This window comes from Sorex araneus, chromosome 1 (genome assembly GCF_027595985.1).
Source record: "Sorex araneus isolate mSorAra2 chromosome 1, mSorAra2.pri, whole genome shotgun sequence".
Taxonomy (NCBI): Eukaryota; Metazoa; Chordata; class Mammalia; order Eulipotyphla; family Soricidae; genus Sorex; species Sorex araneus.
The window spans coordinates 194,573,185-194,587,361 of NC_073302.1; the positions used below are offsets into that span (position 1 = coordinate 194,573,185).

Consider the following 14,177-nt stretch of genomic DNA (forward strand, 5'->3'; position numbering starts at 1 on the left):
TCAGAGCTGAGGAGAGGGGAACACACATGGGGGCCCTGTAAAAGCTGAGATGGTAGGAAACACCCAGAGGCTCATTCAGTGCTGAGGTGGGGGGAGGACACACATGGGGCCCAGAGTTGAGGACACATGCAGGCCCATGGGTTTGGGCCACTGAGCAAGGAGACACATACATTTCCACAGGGTCAGGGCACTGCACTGAGAGGGACACACGCAGGGGCCTAGAGCTGAGGTGAGACAGACTCACAAGCCACCAGGGTTGACAGCCCTGTGGGTGAGAGGTGTCAGGGTCAACTGCCAGCAGGGACTCTAGCACCCATGTTCCCTGGGAGCCAAGGGCATTCAGGTCCAGGGGCCCACCAGCTGGGAGTGCTAAGAACAAAGGGGTGGATCAGGAGGGTTGGGCATGCTTAGTGCAGACAGGGTGGATCAGGAGAGTATGGGGGTACTGAGTACAGACAGGGTGGGTCAGGAGAGTATGGGGGTGCTGAGTACAGACGGGGTGGGTCAGAGGAGTAGGGATGGTGAGTACAGATGGGTGGGTCAGGAGAGTATGAGTTTGTTGAGCAGAGCCACAGCAAAGCCAGACCTTGATGTGCATGGGGTAGAGGGAAGTTGCGGCGGGGCCTCACACAGCAGTGCTCCAAGAGGCATCCAGAGCAGAGATGTCAGGTGCAACTCCACAGGAAGAGACAGAGAGCAGGTTGCCTCCACTGATAGCTATGGACAGCCAGGTGAAACAGTCTGATCCTCATGAAAAGCTTCCTTGCCCTGGCCACCCCAAGAGTAGCCTCTGTACCTCAGTTTCCTCAGCATTCACCCTCTCAGGAGCTTCCTGAGGCTGCCTGCTTTCATGAGCTCTTGTTCCTTCCCCCAGTGTTCTCTGAGGCAGCAGCACCCAGCCAACCTCCCTCCAGGTGCTCCAGGTACTACCTGGAGAACAGAGGCCAGGTGATATCCAATGACACAGTAGGACAGGTCCCAGGTGAGACCCAGCAACACAGGTAGGACCAAACCCCCAGTGAGGCCTGGGCCCAGGTGAGGCGAGGGGCACAGGTAAGACCAGGACCCAGGGCAGCTTTGAGGACCTACCTTGGAAGAAGCTCCTCACCCTGAGGTAGCTGACACTGAGGCGCAGCACAGACAGCTTGTCCAACTTGGAGATGACATCAGGGGGGAAGGGCAGCAGGCTGGCCAGGTGGTCCAGCTCAGCATTGAGGCGGTCCCGGTGCCGCTTGGAAGGGTTTGACTTCTCTGCCTCCACAGTGGGTCTTCTATGGGAGACACCACAATCAGACTCAGGCCCCTGGCCAACACCTGCCTGAGTGGCCACACCCAGAATGCTGGGCTCAGACCTGCTGCTTACACATACCCAAAAGGCTGAGACTAGCCTGATCCTGAAGCCAGACACCAGGAAGTCAATACCATGAGTGAAACTGTGAGACCCAGCATATCTCTGGTTTACTTCCCCAATGCAGTCTGCAATATGATCCATGTAATTTGGGGAAAAAGGGACAGGGGAGGGGAGAGAAGGGAAGGTAGAGTAGAGGAGGGGATTTAAGTGAAGAGGAGGGCAGGGAAAGGGACCAGAGAGGAGGGGAGGTCAGGGAAGTGGAGAGGCAGCCCTGAAGGGCCAGGTTGCACAATGATTAGCTCTTCTTGGGTTTGGAGGCTCCTGGGGTTTTGGGCACATGGGTTTCTTGTCCAGAGATTTTCCTGTTTCCACTTAAAATGTCCCTTGAGCAGTCTGCAGAGTGTGGAGAAATTGCCTCCCTGTTCTGTTTTGCCAGGCTCTGCTGTGTGGGTGGAATACTCTCAGTAGCTTGCCGGGCTCTCCAAGAGAGACAGAGGAATCCAACCCAGGTCTGCCGTGTGCAAGGCAAACAAACGCCCTACTCGCTGTGCTATCACTCCAGCCTGGAAAAACGCATATCAGCACAAATATGATCACTTAATAGAAGCATTTTCTATGCTAAAGCATTTTCTCTGCACCCCTAAAACACCTCAAAAGCACAAATAGTATGGATTATCCAAAGAAAGGCACAAATAGTGCCAATCCTTCTAATACTAGCCTGGCAAGCTACCAGAGGTATTCAATATGTCAAAAACAGTAACAAGTTTCACAATGGAGACATTACTGGTGCCCGCCCGAGCAAATTGATGAGCAAATCGATGACAGTGATGATGATGACATTACTGTTTTAGCACTTTGGGGTAGGCCTGAAGCTGTATCTTGAGGCTCATGCAGTCACAGGAACCTGTAGCCCCCACCCTAAAGCAAAGTTTATTTCAGTGAAACCTATTTCTGCATTGAGGGGCTCACTGGGTACTGTACTCTGTGGGTACTGTGTTCAGTGGGAACTCTGATAGTGGGTACTGTGCTCAGTGGCTGCTATCTTCAGTGGAGTACTTGCTCAGTGGGGTACTATGCCCACTGACTGGCTGGGAGAAGCAGCCCTTTTGGTTGACACCTATGGCCTATCCAGAAAGCAGAAGAACACAGAGGGAAGGTGTGGGTCCAGCAGGGAGAGGCAATGAGAGATAGGTCTGCATGTGCCCATAGAGCAGATGAGCAGCCCATCCCTAGGTGGGAGCAGAGTGGACTGGTCAGGTGGTGCCCTGGTTTGAACTTAGACCCTGGCAGAGCCAGGCATGTGCCCCCACACAGAACCATGTCCTCAGGCCTGAGACTGTATCTTGTTGTGATAGCAAGTCACCCCCAGACCAATCTGGGGATTCAGTCTCAGTAGAAAGCCCAAGAGGACTTTTCCAGACAAGCTGCTGTTAGAAATCTGTGTAAACATGCAAAGGCCCTATCAAAAGAGGCTTTGAAAAAGCTCAAAGCTCTCCTGGATCAGGAGGATCAGGAGGATTTTAAGCTTCCTCCTCATTACAATAGTCTAGGTACTTGGGAATTAGGGAAAAAAAAGAGATTTAAATGGAAGGTGCAGATCAAGAGTCTAGGAACAGGCCCAGATTGTAGAGGCTGTTCAAGGCTTACTCTGGAGAAGAGCCCAAAGAAATCAATCATTTATTGGAGCCAATACTTGACCAGAGACAGAGTGGCCACAGTGCTGTGTTCTGGTCATAGGGTGCACAGCTGAGCAGACGGTACAGCACTGGTCATGGGGAGCACAGAACCAGTCACAGGGAGCACAGCCGAATAGATGGCACAGCACTGGTCACAAGGGAGCACAGAACCAGTCATGGAGGCACAGTGGAGTAGATGGCACAGCACTGGTCACAAGGAGCACAGAACCAGTCATGGGGAGTACAGTTGAGTGCACAGCACAGCACGGGTCACAAGGACCACAGAACCAGTCATGGCGAGTACAGTTGAGTAGACAGCACAGCACTGGTCACAAGGAGCACAGAACCAGTCATGGGGAGTACAGTTGAGTACACAGCACAGCACGGGTCACAAGGAGCACAGAACCAGTCATGGGGAGTACAGTTGAGTACACAGCACAGCACGGGTCACAAGGAGCACAGAACCAGTCATGGGGAGTACAGTTGAGTAGACGGCACAGCACGGGTCACAAGGAGCACAGAACCAGTCATGGGGAGTACAGTGGAGTAGACGGCACAGCACGGGTCACAAGGAGCACAGAACCAGTCATGGGGAGTACAGTGGAGTAGACGGCACAGCACGGGTCACAAGGAGCACAGAACCAGTCATGGGGAGTACAGTGGAGTAGACAGCACAGCACTGGTCACAAGGAGCACAGCTCTAGTCACAAGGACCATAACACTTTTACAGGGAGCATAGCTGAACAGATGGCACAGCACCAGTCACAGGGAGCATGGCTTGGTAAGCACAGTACCAGTCATGGGGAGCACAGAACTGGTCACAGGGAGCACAGCACCAATGTGGAGAGCATAGCATTGGTCATGGGGAGCAGCTGCAGCCACCACCGGCCATCCCGTGGCACTGACCTCACTCTGGAAACTCAGGAGTTCATATCCTATGACCAAGAAGAGTGTCTGGTGGCTTCTTAAAAAGTTGACACTGTGTGACCCAGCTTTTCAAGAAAACAGATCTAGATAGACATGTGCAAGGCCAGCAGCTTCTTCATAATAGTGCCCCTCATGCACAGGCATGTCCATGGGCCCAGGCCCTGTGCAGTCTGGTGTGGGGCTGCAGTTCACACTCCTCACTGTGTGGAGGAGGCCCTGGACACAGTATGAGAGACTGCTGAGCATGGGGACAGGATGAGACTAAGTCTGTGAACAGCACTCCAGGGAGGAGACGGGGCTTGTGGTCTTGAGTCCATGGTCTGTGATGAGAACAGACATCAATCCAGCACACACACGTGAAGCTGTGCAGTTATGGGAGGAAACTCACACGGAACAATGAATGCTGCAGGAGGAGGCTGCACGTGGAATGGTGTAGGAAATTGCACATGGAATAGTGCAGGCCATCGGACAAAGCCACATATGAAGCAGTACAGACCACAGGAGAACACCACATGTGGAACAGTGCAGGCCATAGAAGGAAGTCACAAGTGAAACGGTGCAGGCCATGAGAGGAAGCTACACGTGAAATGGTGCAGGTCATGGGAGGTCACCACATGCTGTTGCATGTTGGTGAGCATGGGCTGTCCTGTGTACACCGAACAGCTGCAATCAAGTCTCATAGGATGCCATGCACACAAGCGGTCAGAGTAGAGCACTGTGCAGTGGGCCTTCCCAGACACTGCATCCAGCCACGGTTTTCCTGGGGCAGCCTCAGCCCAGGAGCCGGGCATTCAGGAATCGTGGCTCCAGCTTCTGCTCATTCCAGGCCAAAACTCCTTTCCACACTGTCAGTAGAAGACATCCATGTGGCTGCCACCCATGGAAGTCTGGGGAGGCCCAGAGCACCCCTGCATGACTAATTGCCTGGCCTGACCCACAGCTGGACACAGAGAGGAACCAGGAGGCCTGTGGGCTCCAAGTCTGCAGTCAAGCTTCAAAACCTCATCCCCAGCACGACAACTCCTAACCATGTATGCAGAGAGGTACACTGCACACGGACCCCATGCACATAGACACATTTCAGCCCCATGCACATGGACACATCAGCACCACCCACAGCCCCATGCATATGGACACATGTCAGCATCACCCTCAGCTCTGTGCACACAGACCATATGTCAGCACCACACACATGCACACATGTCAACACTGGTGAAAGCCCTGTGTATACAAACATGTCAGAACTATTCATAGCCCCATGCACATGAACACATGTCAGTCCCATGCTCATGGACACATGTAAGCACTGTTTACAGCCCCCCAACATACATGGGCACATGTCTATATACCCACAGTCTCCTATGCACACGGACGGATACATGTCTGTACAAGCCACACTCCCCCATGTACATGGACATATGGCTGTACATACTACAGTTCCACACACATGGACACATATATGTACAACCACAGTACCCTATGCACATGGATACATGTTTGTATATACCACAGTCTCCCATGTACACATATCTGCACATGTCATAGTCTCTCATGTACATGGACACATGTCTGTACATCTCACAGTCACACATGTCTATGAACACATATCTGTATGCCCCAAATCTCTCATGTATATGGACACACGTCTGTACAACCACAGCCCCTCATGTGCACAGACATACCTCTGTACACCCACAGTCCGTCATGTACTGGACATGGACATGAGTCTGCTGAAGCAGGAAAGGAGATGAGTTCAGACCCCACAGCTCACACCCCTTAGATACACCTCTGCACAAATGACCCTGGGCAAGTGCTATTTAGGGACACTCTGCAAGTCCCTAGGGATATGTAAGCAGCTCAGGACATTCTGTGTCCCCATCCCAGCTCTGACCCCTCAGTGGCATCCCGTCCACACAGGACAGACTTGGACATGGGCAGAGTGCGGAGAGCTGCTCCCTCCTGTGAAGTGGGGAACTTGCCAGGACCCTCACAGTCAGAGGGACAGTGGTGTCTGCAGCCCTGGCTCTTGTGGGCAGCTGGCTTCCACCCTGATCCCCTTCCTTGCCTTGAAATTCCTGTCAGAGCTACCCTTCCTTCCCCCCCCCCTTTTTTTTTTACTTTTTGGGTCACACCCAGTGATGCTCAGGGGTTACTCCTGGCTTTGCACTCAGGAATTACTCCTGGCAGTGCTTGGGGGACCATATGGGATGCCGGGGATCGAACCCAGGTCGGCCGCGTGCAAGACAAACGCCCTACCCGCTGTGCTATCGCTCCGGCCCCTTCCTTCCCCCTTTCTCCCCCCCCTTTCTCCTCTCCTCCTCCCCCCACCTCTTCTTCCTTCCCCCTTGTTTCCCCCTTCCTCCTCCCCTTCATTCCCCCCTCTTCTTCCTCTTTTATTCCCCTTTCCTTCCCCAGTTCCATCCCCACTATTCTGCCCCTTCCTTCCAGCTTTCTCCCCTTCCTCCCCCTGCCTCCTCCCCTTCCATCCTCCTTCCTTTCTGTATCTTTCCCTTCCCTCCTCCCCTTCATCTCCCCTTTTATCCTTTTCCCTTCCCCCTTTTCTCCCCTTTTCCTCCTCTCCTTCCTCCCCTTCCCACGCCTTCTCTTCTTCCCTCTCCCCTTCCCTCCTTCCTTCCTCCTCTTCCTCTTTTACCCCCTCTTCTTCCTCTTCCTTCTCCCTTCCCTTTCCCCTTCCTTACCTGGTTTTCTTTCCCTTTCCTTCTCCCCTTCCTTCCCTACTTTTATCTCCCTTCCCTTCCCCTCCCCTTATCCCTCCCTCTTTCCCTCCCTCCATCCCTTCCACCCTTCCTTCCCCCATTCCTTGTCCTCACCCACCGCTTCTGTATGGGTTTCCTCCTCCTCCTGCCAGCATACGTGCACTCCCCTGGTGGGATCATCCTCTAGGCAGAGAGACAGAGAGAGATGGAGGGAGAGGGAGAGAGAAGGTAGAGGTTTCAGACCCTGCAGCCTGTGCCCCATAGATGGGTACCACCCCTTTCCCTTCCATGGAGTCCCAATTGTTATCCCACCCCCAGACAGTGAGGGTGAGCACCCCACCCACGATATTCCGATCCCCAAACTGACCTGAGTCCTATAGCAAGCTCCTATATGGAGGCAGCCTGGGCCCTGGGAGTGGGAGTGGGGAGCTCTGTGAAGTTCAGGAGAACAGGAAGATGTGGGGGAACATCAGGAAGATGTGGGAGAGCACTGGGAACCTGGGAAGGCGTGGAATAGCATCGGGCAGGTGTAAGGGAGCACAGTGAGCACTGAGCAGTCATGGGGGAGGATCAGGGGCCCCAGGAAAATGTGGGATAGCAGTAGGATCCCCAAGCAGATATGGGGAGGTCCGGCAAGGTGTGGAACACTAGATATGTGTATGGAAGCAAGGCAGGCCCTGGACAGATATGGGGGTGCACCAAAAGCTCTGAGCAGATGTGCCTCAGGTCAGTCATAGGTGCAGGCTGTAGGGGGTCTGTGCAGGGATCAACCTCTATCCACCAAGGCTTGTGTATCCCTGGGTTTCTTTCTCTTCCCACCATTCCTACAACCACAGCCCCCTCCTCTACAAATCCCCTGCTCAGCATCCCAGTGATGCTTGGACCCTGACCCAGCACCTCCAAGTGACTGATTGCCATGGCCCCTATCAGCAACAACTTGGCCAGTTGGCACTGTGTTTCCTGAGGCACATTGAACCCTCCCTGTGGCCCAGGGGGATTGGGACATCAGAATTTTGATTTTCCCCTACAGACCAGGTGCAACAGCTGCCTTGTGTGCGTCCCCCAGCCCCATACAGGCTGGATGCTGAAGCAGTGAGCACCACTGCCCTGGGCACAGAGCTGAGCCCAGCAGATATGCCATTATAAAGAGCAGTCACGGAGGAGGGAAGGTTGACTAAGAGGGTCTGTCTGCAAAGCTCGGGAAATGCAGCATGATCAGGACCAAGAGGGGTACTATGGAACTATAGAGGGTCTCTCTCAAGAAGACATATATGAGACTTAAACCTGAAAGCTTTGTAACTTTCCACATGGTGATTCTATAAAAGAATAAAAAATATAAAAAAAAATGAAGACACAGACCCCAGCACAGGACCTCAGAATACAGAAAGAGTGGGACCTGTTGGGGATGCTGACAAGTCTCTTATAATCAGCAGGGAAGGGGAACAAAGCCAGGATGAGGCTGAGTTTACTCCTCTTTTGCTGCGCTGCCAATATCCGCCTCCTCCACAGGGCACCCTGGGTATAGGCCTTCAACTTCCTGAACTGGTTGCAAATACGAGGAAGCATGCTGAGTGGGTTCTCCTATATCAGTAGAATAGAACTAGAAAACACATGAAAAATTCCCAGCTATTAAGAAAGGCTCCCCTTTTAAATAATGATGGGTCAAAGAAAATATCCTGAAGGAATGAAAGGGAAACAGAGGCGAGGGCATGTGCTGACAGGACTGACAGGAAATGCCAGCTGGAGCTTGAGACATCCACTTTCAGCACCTGGAGCCCAAATCAAAGGAAAGGGTAGTTGGAGGACACATCAGCAGAACTGGAAGATGCTCTGGAGAAGGTGAACAGAATCCATGACCTTTCATCAGACAGACATAAGCCACTGACATGGGAGGGAGGATGGAGCCGTGGCCCAGAGTTCATTAGCCCAGGGAGAGCAGAGACCACCACAGCAGCAGGCCCCCACCATAGCACAGTCTGACCCCACTGGGCTGCATATGAAGGGGGGCAGGTTGCAGTGTGGGTGTCCAGAACTATGAGTCAAGAAAGGACCCCTGGTGGCTGCTGGTTGGTCCAGAATGTGTGGTCACCTGCAGCCAGGTCTGTGGGCACCTGAACTGAGATGTCCCCACCACACCAAGGGCATATGTCTGGGGCCAGAGGTACGTGTCCATGGTAGGACATTGTGGAGGCCAAGCAGAGAAATGGAAACATAGCCACAAATGCAGTGACTGAGAAACAGACCAAGTCTTTGAAAGATGCAAACTGTCACAACTCACCCAGGAAGAATAAGATGACTCGTTTAGTCCTCTATCTATTTGTTCCTCAAACAGAGCCCAGACCTGGAGCTTTCCTGATAGCCCACTCAAGGAAGGAAGAAATAACAGACTAGCAAAAATGACAGAACTGAAAATCGCCAATCCGTTTCCAAGTCCAGCATTACACCATTCCAAAACCAAAGAAAACCTTTCAAGAAAACCTGGACCCATGTCACTCATCCACAACACAGAAGTCCCCATCAGACACTCGCAAAGGATCCCACAGAGCTCTTACGAGGCAGTGCCACCAGGTATGTGCATATGCCTGGTGCTGTGATTCTATCCTGAGAACTGAGAGAAATACATGTGATCCTTTCCCACCTCCCAATGCGTGCGTGCATGCATGCGTGCGCGTGCGCATGCACACACACACACACACACACACACACACACACACACCTGAGAGAAACTCTAAGGAGCCAGGAGAGGGATGCATGGCAATGACTCAAATGCAAACTCCACAGTGAAGGATGTTTGCCCAAGGTCATGGGACCCCGGGGATGCCCTTCAGAGCAGCAGGGAAGACAGCGAGCAGGTCTCAGACCAACCTCTCATCTCAGGATCACAGCTGATGCATGCAGACAGGGGCCAAGCACAGGAACACTGGCACCCTCCACCTGCACTGTAACCAAACCTAGAGGGCTGTCCACATTGCCAGTGTGTGTGTGACCCACACAGAGGAGAAGTGGGAGACTGGAGAAACGAGAGCAGAGACACACCGAGAGATAAGAAGCCAGTCTGGGCTAGAGCCCACTGTGAGGGCAGGCAGAGAAATCTGGGGGCATCAGGGGAAAGTCTGTAGCTAAGGACTCAGTGCTCAGGGTTCTGTGGTTCTACAGGACAGAGATGCCATTGACAGCAGGAGCAGGAAGCATCAGGCCCAGTGTGGAGTCAGGTGGAGCAGATGGGAGTGCTGAGAGGAAGGTGCACTTCACCTCGCTGAGTAGCTAGCACTGGGGACCCACAGTAGGGAAGAGTCTCTGCTAGAAGCCCTGCTGGGGCTGAGGGTGGGTACAGGGGCTAAACACTGTGGGGCTTCTCACCAGGGCTTCTCATTGGAGTCTCTCCTCATTGTGGGCTTCTCATTGGAGATTCTTCTCCTGGGAACTTCTCATCAGGGATTTAACCTCACTGGGGCTTCTCAGTGGGCTTCTTACCAGGGCATCTCCTCATCAGGATTTCTCACTGGGCTTTCTTCTCACTGGGGCTTCTCCTTACCAGGGCTTCTCACCAGGGACTTCTCACTGGAGCTTCTCCTCTCCGGGGCTTCTCCTCTACTCCTTTCCTCTCCTTACAAGAGGCTTCTTACTGCAGCTTCTTCTTACTGGGGCTTCTCCTCACTGAGGGCTTCTCTCTGAGATTCTCCTCTTTAGAAAGCTCCTGACTTGGATCCTTGGTCACAGGGGTGACAGTTTTGCCAATTGTCAAGCTCTCCTCTGCCAGATGCTGAGAAATCCCATCTATAAGTTGCATATCTGTGTGAGCCTGAACCCCAGTTCTGGAAGTATCACTTCAGAGTCTGCCTCACCTCCACTGTGACCCCACTGCTGCATTAGCACTCCCTCATAATTAGTGCTAAAGTGCTGGAGTGTCCCTTGCTCATGCAAGGTACTGAGTTCCATTGCTGGCATTGCACCACCCACTCCACAAAGCTCCACCATGAGTGGCCCACAAAACACTTCTGCCTATGAAAGTCTCATGTCCAGTAAAAAATTAAGATGATAAAAGTTGATTTTTCAGCCCACATATTTTATTATTTTTTATTTTTTAATTTTATTATTATTATTTTTTTGCTTTTTGGGTCACACCCAGCGATGCTCAGGGGTTACTCCTGGCTTTGCACTCAGGATATACTCCTGGCAGTGCTTGGGGGACCATATGGGATGCCGGGGATCGAACCCGGGTCGGCCGCATGCAAGGCAAACACCCTACCCGCTGTGCTATTGCTCCAGCCCCAAGCCCACATATTTTATAGCTACTTAAACACTTAAAAGAAACTGCAGGTAGCTGCGTGTCTTTGAGTACCTTTCTATAAGCACCAGGCCACAGCTCCCAGTGGGATGCTCACACATATTCCAGAAGTGTCCCCGGCTTTCACCTCTGTTGAGGTGTTTACACATGCTTATGTGGGCTGAGCTATGGCTGAAAAACACTTGTGAAGTCCTGACCTGGGGTAGTCAGGAGGGGCAGGGCATAAGTATAGAGATACACACACACACACACACACACATGCACGCGCACACACACACGCCCATACATGCACATACATAGGCATAGGAAAGAGAACCTTCTAACAGATATCACTGGGACAAGCGTACACCAACATGCCATCATATTTTAAATGTTAGTCACAGAGCCCAAGTTCAAGAGCCAAAGTTTCGAAAATTCTAAACAGAAACAGGATTATCTCACAGTAACCTTAAATTTGACATGAGTTCTCAAGCAGCATAAGCAAGGGAAAAATAAGTAGAAGGAATTTTATTAAAATTAAGAATATATCCTTCACGCGGGCCTTGGCACCTGCCAACAGCTTGTAATGAGGAGAGAACCAAATTAAAAGCGATTTTATAAAAAAAAAAAGAATATGTCCTTTAAAGAATTCAATCAAGAAAGTGAAGATAGTTCACAGAAGGGTGAATATTCACAAATCATAACTGAAAAGGGCCTACAATGAAGGGCAAATAGAGATTCACACAATTCAACAATAGAATACAAATATAAACAAAGCCAAGAACTTAATAGGAATTTCTTCCAAAGAAGATAAACAGTCTGGGGCCAGAGAGACAGTATAAGGTAAGGTGCTTGCCTTGCACACAGCTGACCTACATTTGATCTCCAGCACCCCAGATGGTCCCCTGAACCTTGCCAGGAGTGATTCCTGAGAGCAGAGCCAGGAGAAACCTCTGAGTATTGCTTAGTGTGGCTCCAAAAACAAAAACTATATATATATATATATATATACATATATATATACAGCCAACAAGCGCATAGAAAGAAGCTGGAACTCAATGTCATAAGAGAAATGCAAATGGAACCCACAATTCAGTGCCTGTTAATTGCCGTGGGCATTATGATATAAAAAAAAGAAAGAAAGAAAGAAAGAAAGAAAGAAAGAAAGAAAGAAAGAAAGAAAGAAAGAAAGAAGAAAATAAAGGAAGGAAGGAAGAGAAAGGAGAGAGAGAAAGGAAGAGAGAGATAAAGGGAGAAAGAAAGAAAGAGAGAGAGAAAGAAAGAAAGAAAGAAAGAAAGAAAGAAAGAAAGAAAGAAAGAAAGAAAGAAAGAAAGAAAGAAAGAAAGAAAGGAAGGAAGGAAGGAAGGAAGGAAGAAAGAAAGAGAAAGGAAGGAAGGAAGGAAGGAAGGAAGGAAGGAAGGAAGGAAGGAAGGAAGGAAGGAGGAAAGAAAGAGAAAGAGAGAAATTGGGTGGGGGAGACAGCTTTAAAGGTTGAGTGCACACTTTGTCTGAGGGACCCCCAAGTCAGTCCCTGACACTCCATGGTCCTCTTAGCACTGCTAGGAGTCACCCCCAAGCACCTCCAGAGGCTATGACCAAAGAGTATAAAAATCAATTCAACATATACCACACAAATCACACTCAGCCTCATGAAAAGAGGGCAGCTTCAGGAGCAGGAAAAGGACATGTTGAGCTGTACTCATACCATGATGTCTGTGTTTTAAAAATATGCTTAAAGCAAAGAGAAAAAATTAAGACTCAGGGGTGGGAGGAAAGCTCAAAGGGCTAGTGCACCTGCTTTGCACACGGGAGGCCCAGGTTTAGCCCCTGAAATGTATGATGCCATCCCTGGAGTACAGTCAGTAGTCACCCCCAGACGACAAGCTGGGAGAAGCCTTCAAGCACTGCCAGGTGAGGCTCTAAACACAAAAATGCTATTGAGGACGTGAAACACTGGGAATCTTTGGTGTAGGGAGATGGGAACTGGATGGAACTGTGGAAACAGCCTGGCCGACTTACCATGTGAGTGCAGCTCCACGCCTAGGTATTAGCGAGAAAACTGGAAATGTGTGTTCAAGTGGAGACGGGCTCACATGCTCTGACATTGTCATCCACAGATGCCAGGATGCACAGATATCCAGCTGCACACCCTGAGAGTGGAAAGTCATGATGGAATATACTTAGCCTCAAGGAGGCATATATGCCTGGATTTGGGGGCTGGAATGAATGACAGTCACTGGGCAGGTTTACCAGTGAGTCCAGCAAGCCCAGAGCAGACAGAAGGATGGGTGAGAGGGCAGCCTGAACTGAAGAAGGAGGTTACGCAGTATGACTAATGTGTGAAGTCACTGAACCCCATCTTTTAAAATGGGGAGTTGTGGCCAAAGCAATTGTACAGTGGGTAGGGTGCTCGCCTTGCACATTGCTGACCCAGGTTCCATCCACAGCATTCCATATGGTCCTCCTGAGCCCTGTCAGGAATGATCCCTGAGCATAGAGTGAGGAATAAGCCCTAAGCACCTCTGGGTTTGGCCCCCAAACCAAAAAAATAATAAAAAAATAAATACACAAATAAAAGGGGGAGTTGTGTAGAATGGGACAACATACAGACCTCAAACTTGCCCATAAATGTGAGCAGCATCTCCGGAGGACCAAAGGGAAATGTAGGAGACTTGGGGAGCTAGGACAGGTATTTCCTGAACCTCAAGAGGACTACAGGTAGAGGGACAGAGCTGACCCACTTCAGTCTAGGAGAGGAACCCCAGAACCTAACCCAGGCCTCTGCACCGGTTCAGTGCCAGGGTGGGTGAACAATGAGGGAGATGAAGAGGGGCTAGGACCTTTGGGCAGGCAGTGCTGATCTCTCGCTCTTCAGCGGCCTCTCCCATGTCCAAGACCCCAACACTGCACAAACTACATTCCCCTTCACAGAAAGGCCCAACTTTTTATGGAAATAGCCGAGGGGCTAGGGTCTCGAGAGCCTCAGCTCAGGTGCCCCACAGACTGAAGGAACTAGCACAGTGCCTCAGCCAGTGCCCGGGTAATCACGTCTGAGTTCTGATGGGGACCTGGGTGCACCCTGGGCACAGGAGACCATGACAGGTGCAGCAGGCTTGTGGCCAAGCTGGGGCTGAGCCCAAACAGGGGTGCTGAGTACTCTCCTTAAGCTAGGACTCTCTGACAAAAAAGTGACATGTGACACACCCTCCCTGGGATGCCTTTCCCCTTCCTTAGGATG

The 14,177-nt window shown here is 51.1% G+C and overlaps 1 protein-coding gene across 1 annotated transcript in view; it reads right to left on the reverse strand.

The window, feature by feature from the left end:
- Positions 1 to 6,851, reverse strand: part of AHRR (aryl hydrocarbon receptor repressor) — a 50,236-nt gene extending 43,385 nt beyond the window's left edge. The window contains exons 1-2 of the mRNA XM_055126822.1: positions 6,790 to 6,851; positions 1,090 to 1,271 (exon numbers count right to left, since the gene is read on the reverse strand). Coding sequence (XP_054982797.1) covers positions 1,090 to 1,271; positions 6,790 to 6,851 — 244 coding nt within the window. The remainder of the gene's footprint in view (positions 1 to 1,089; positions 1,272 to 6,789) is intronic.
- Between the last annotated feature and the right edge of the window lie 7,326 nt (positions 6,852 to 14,177).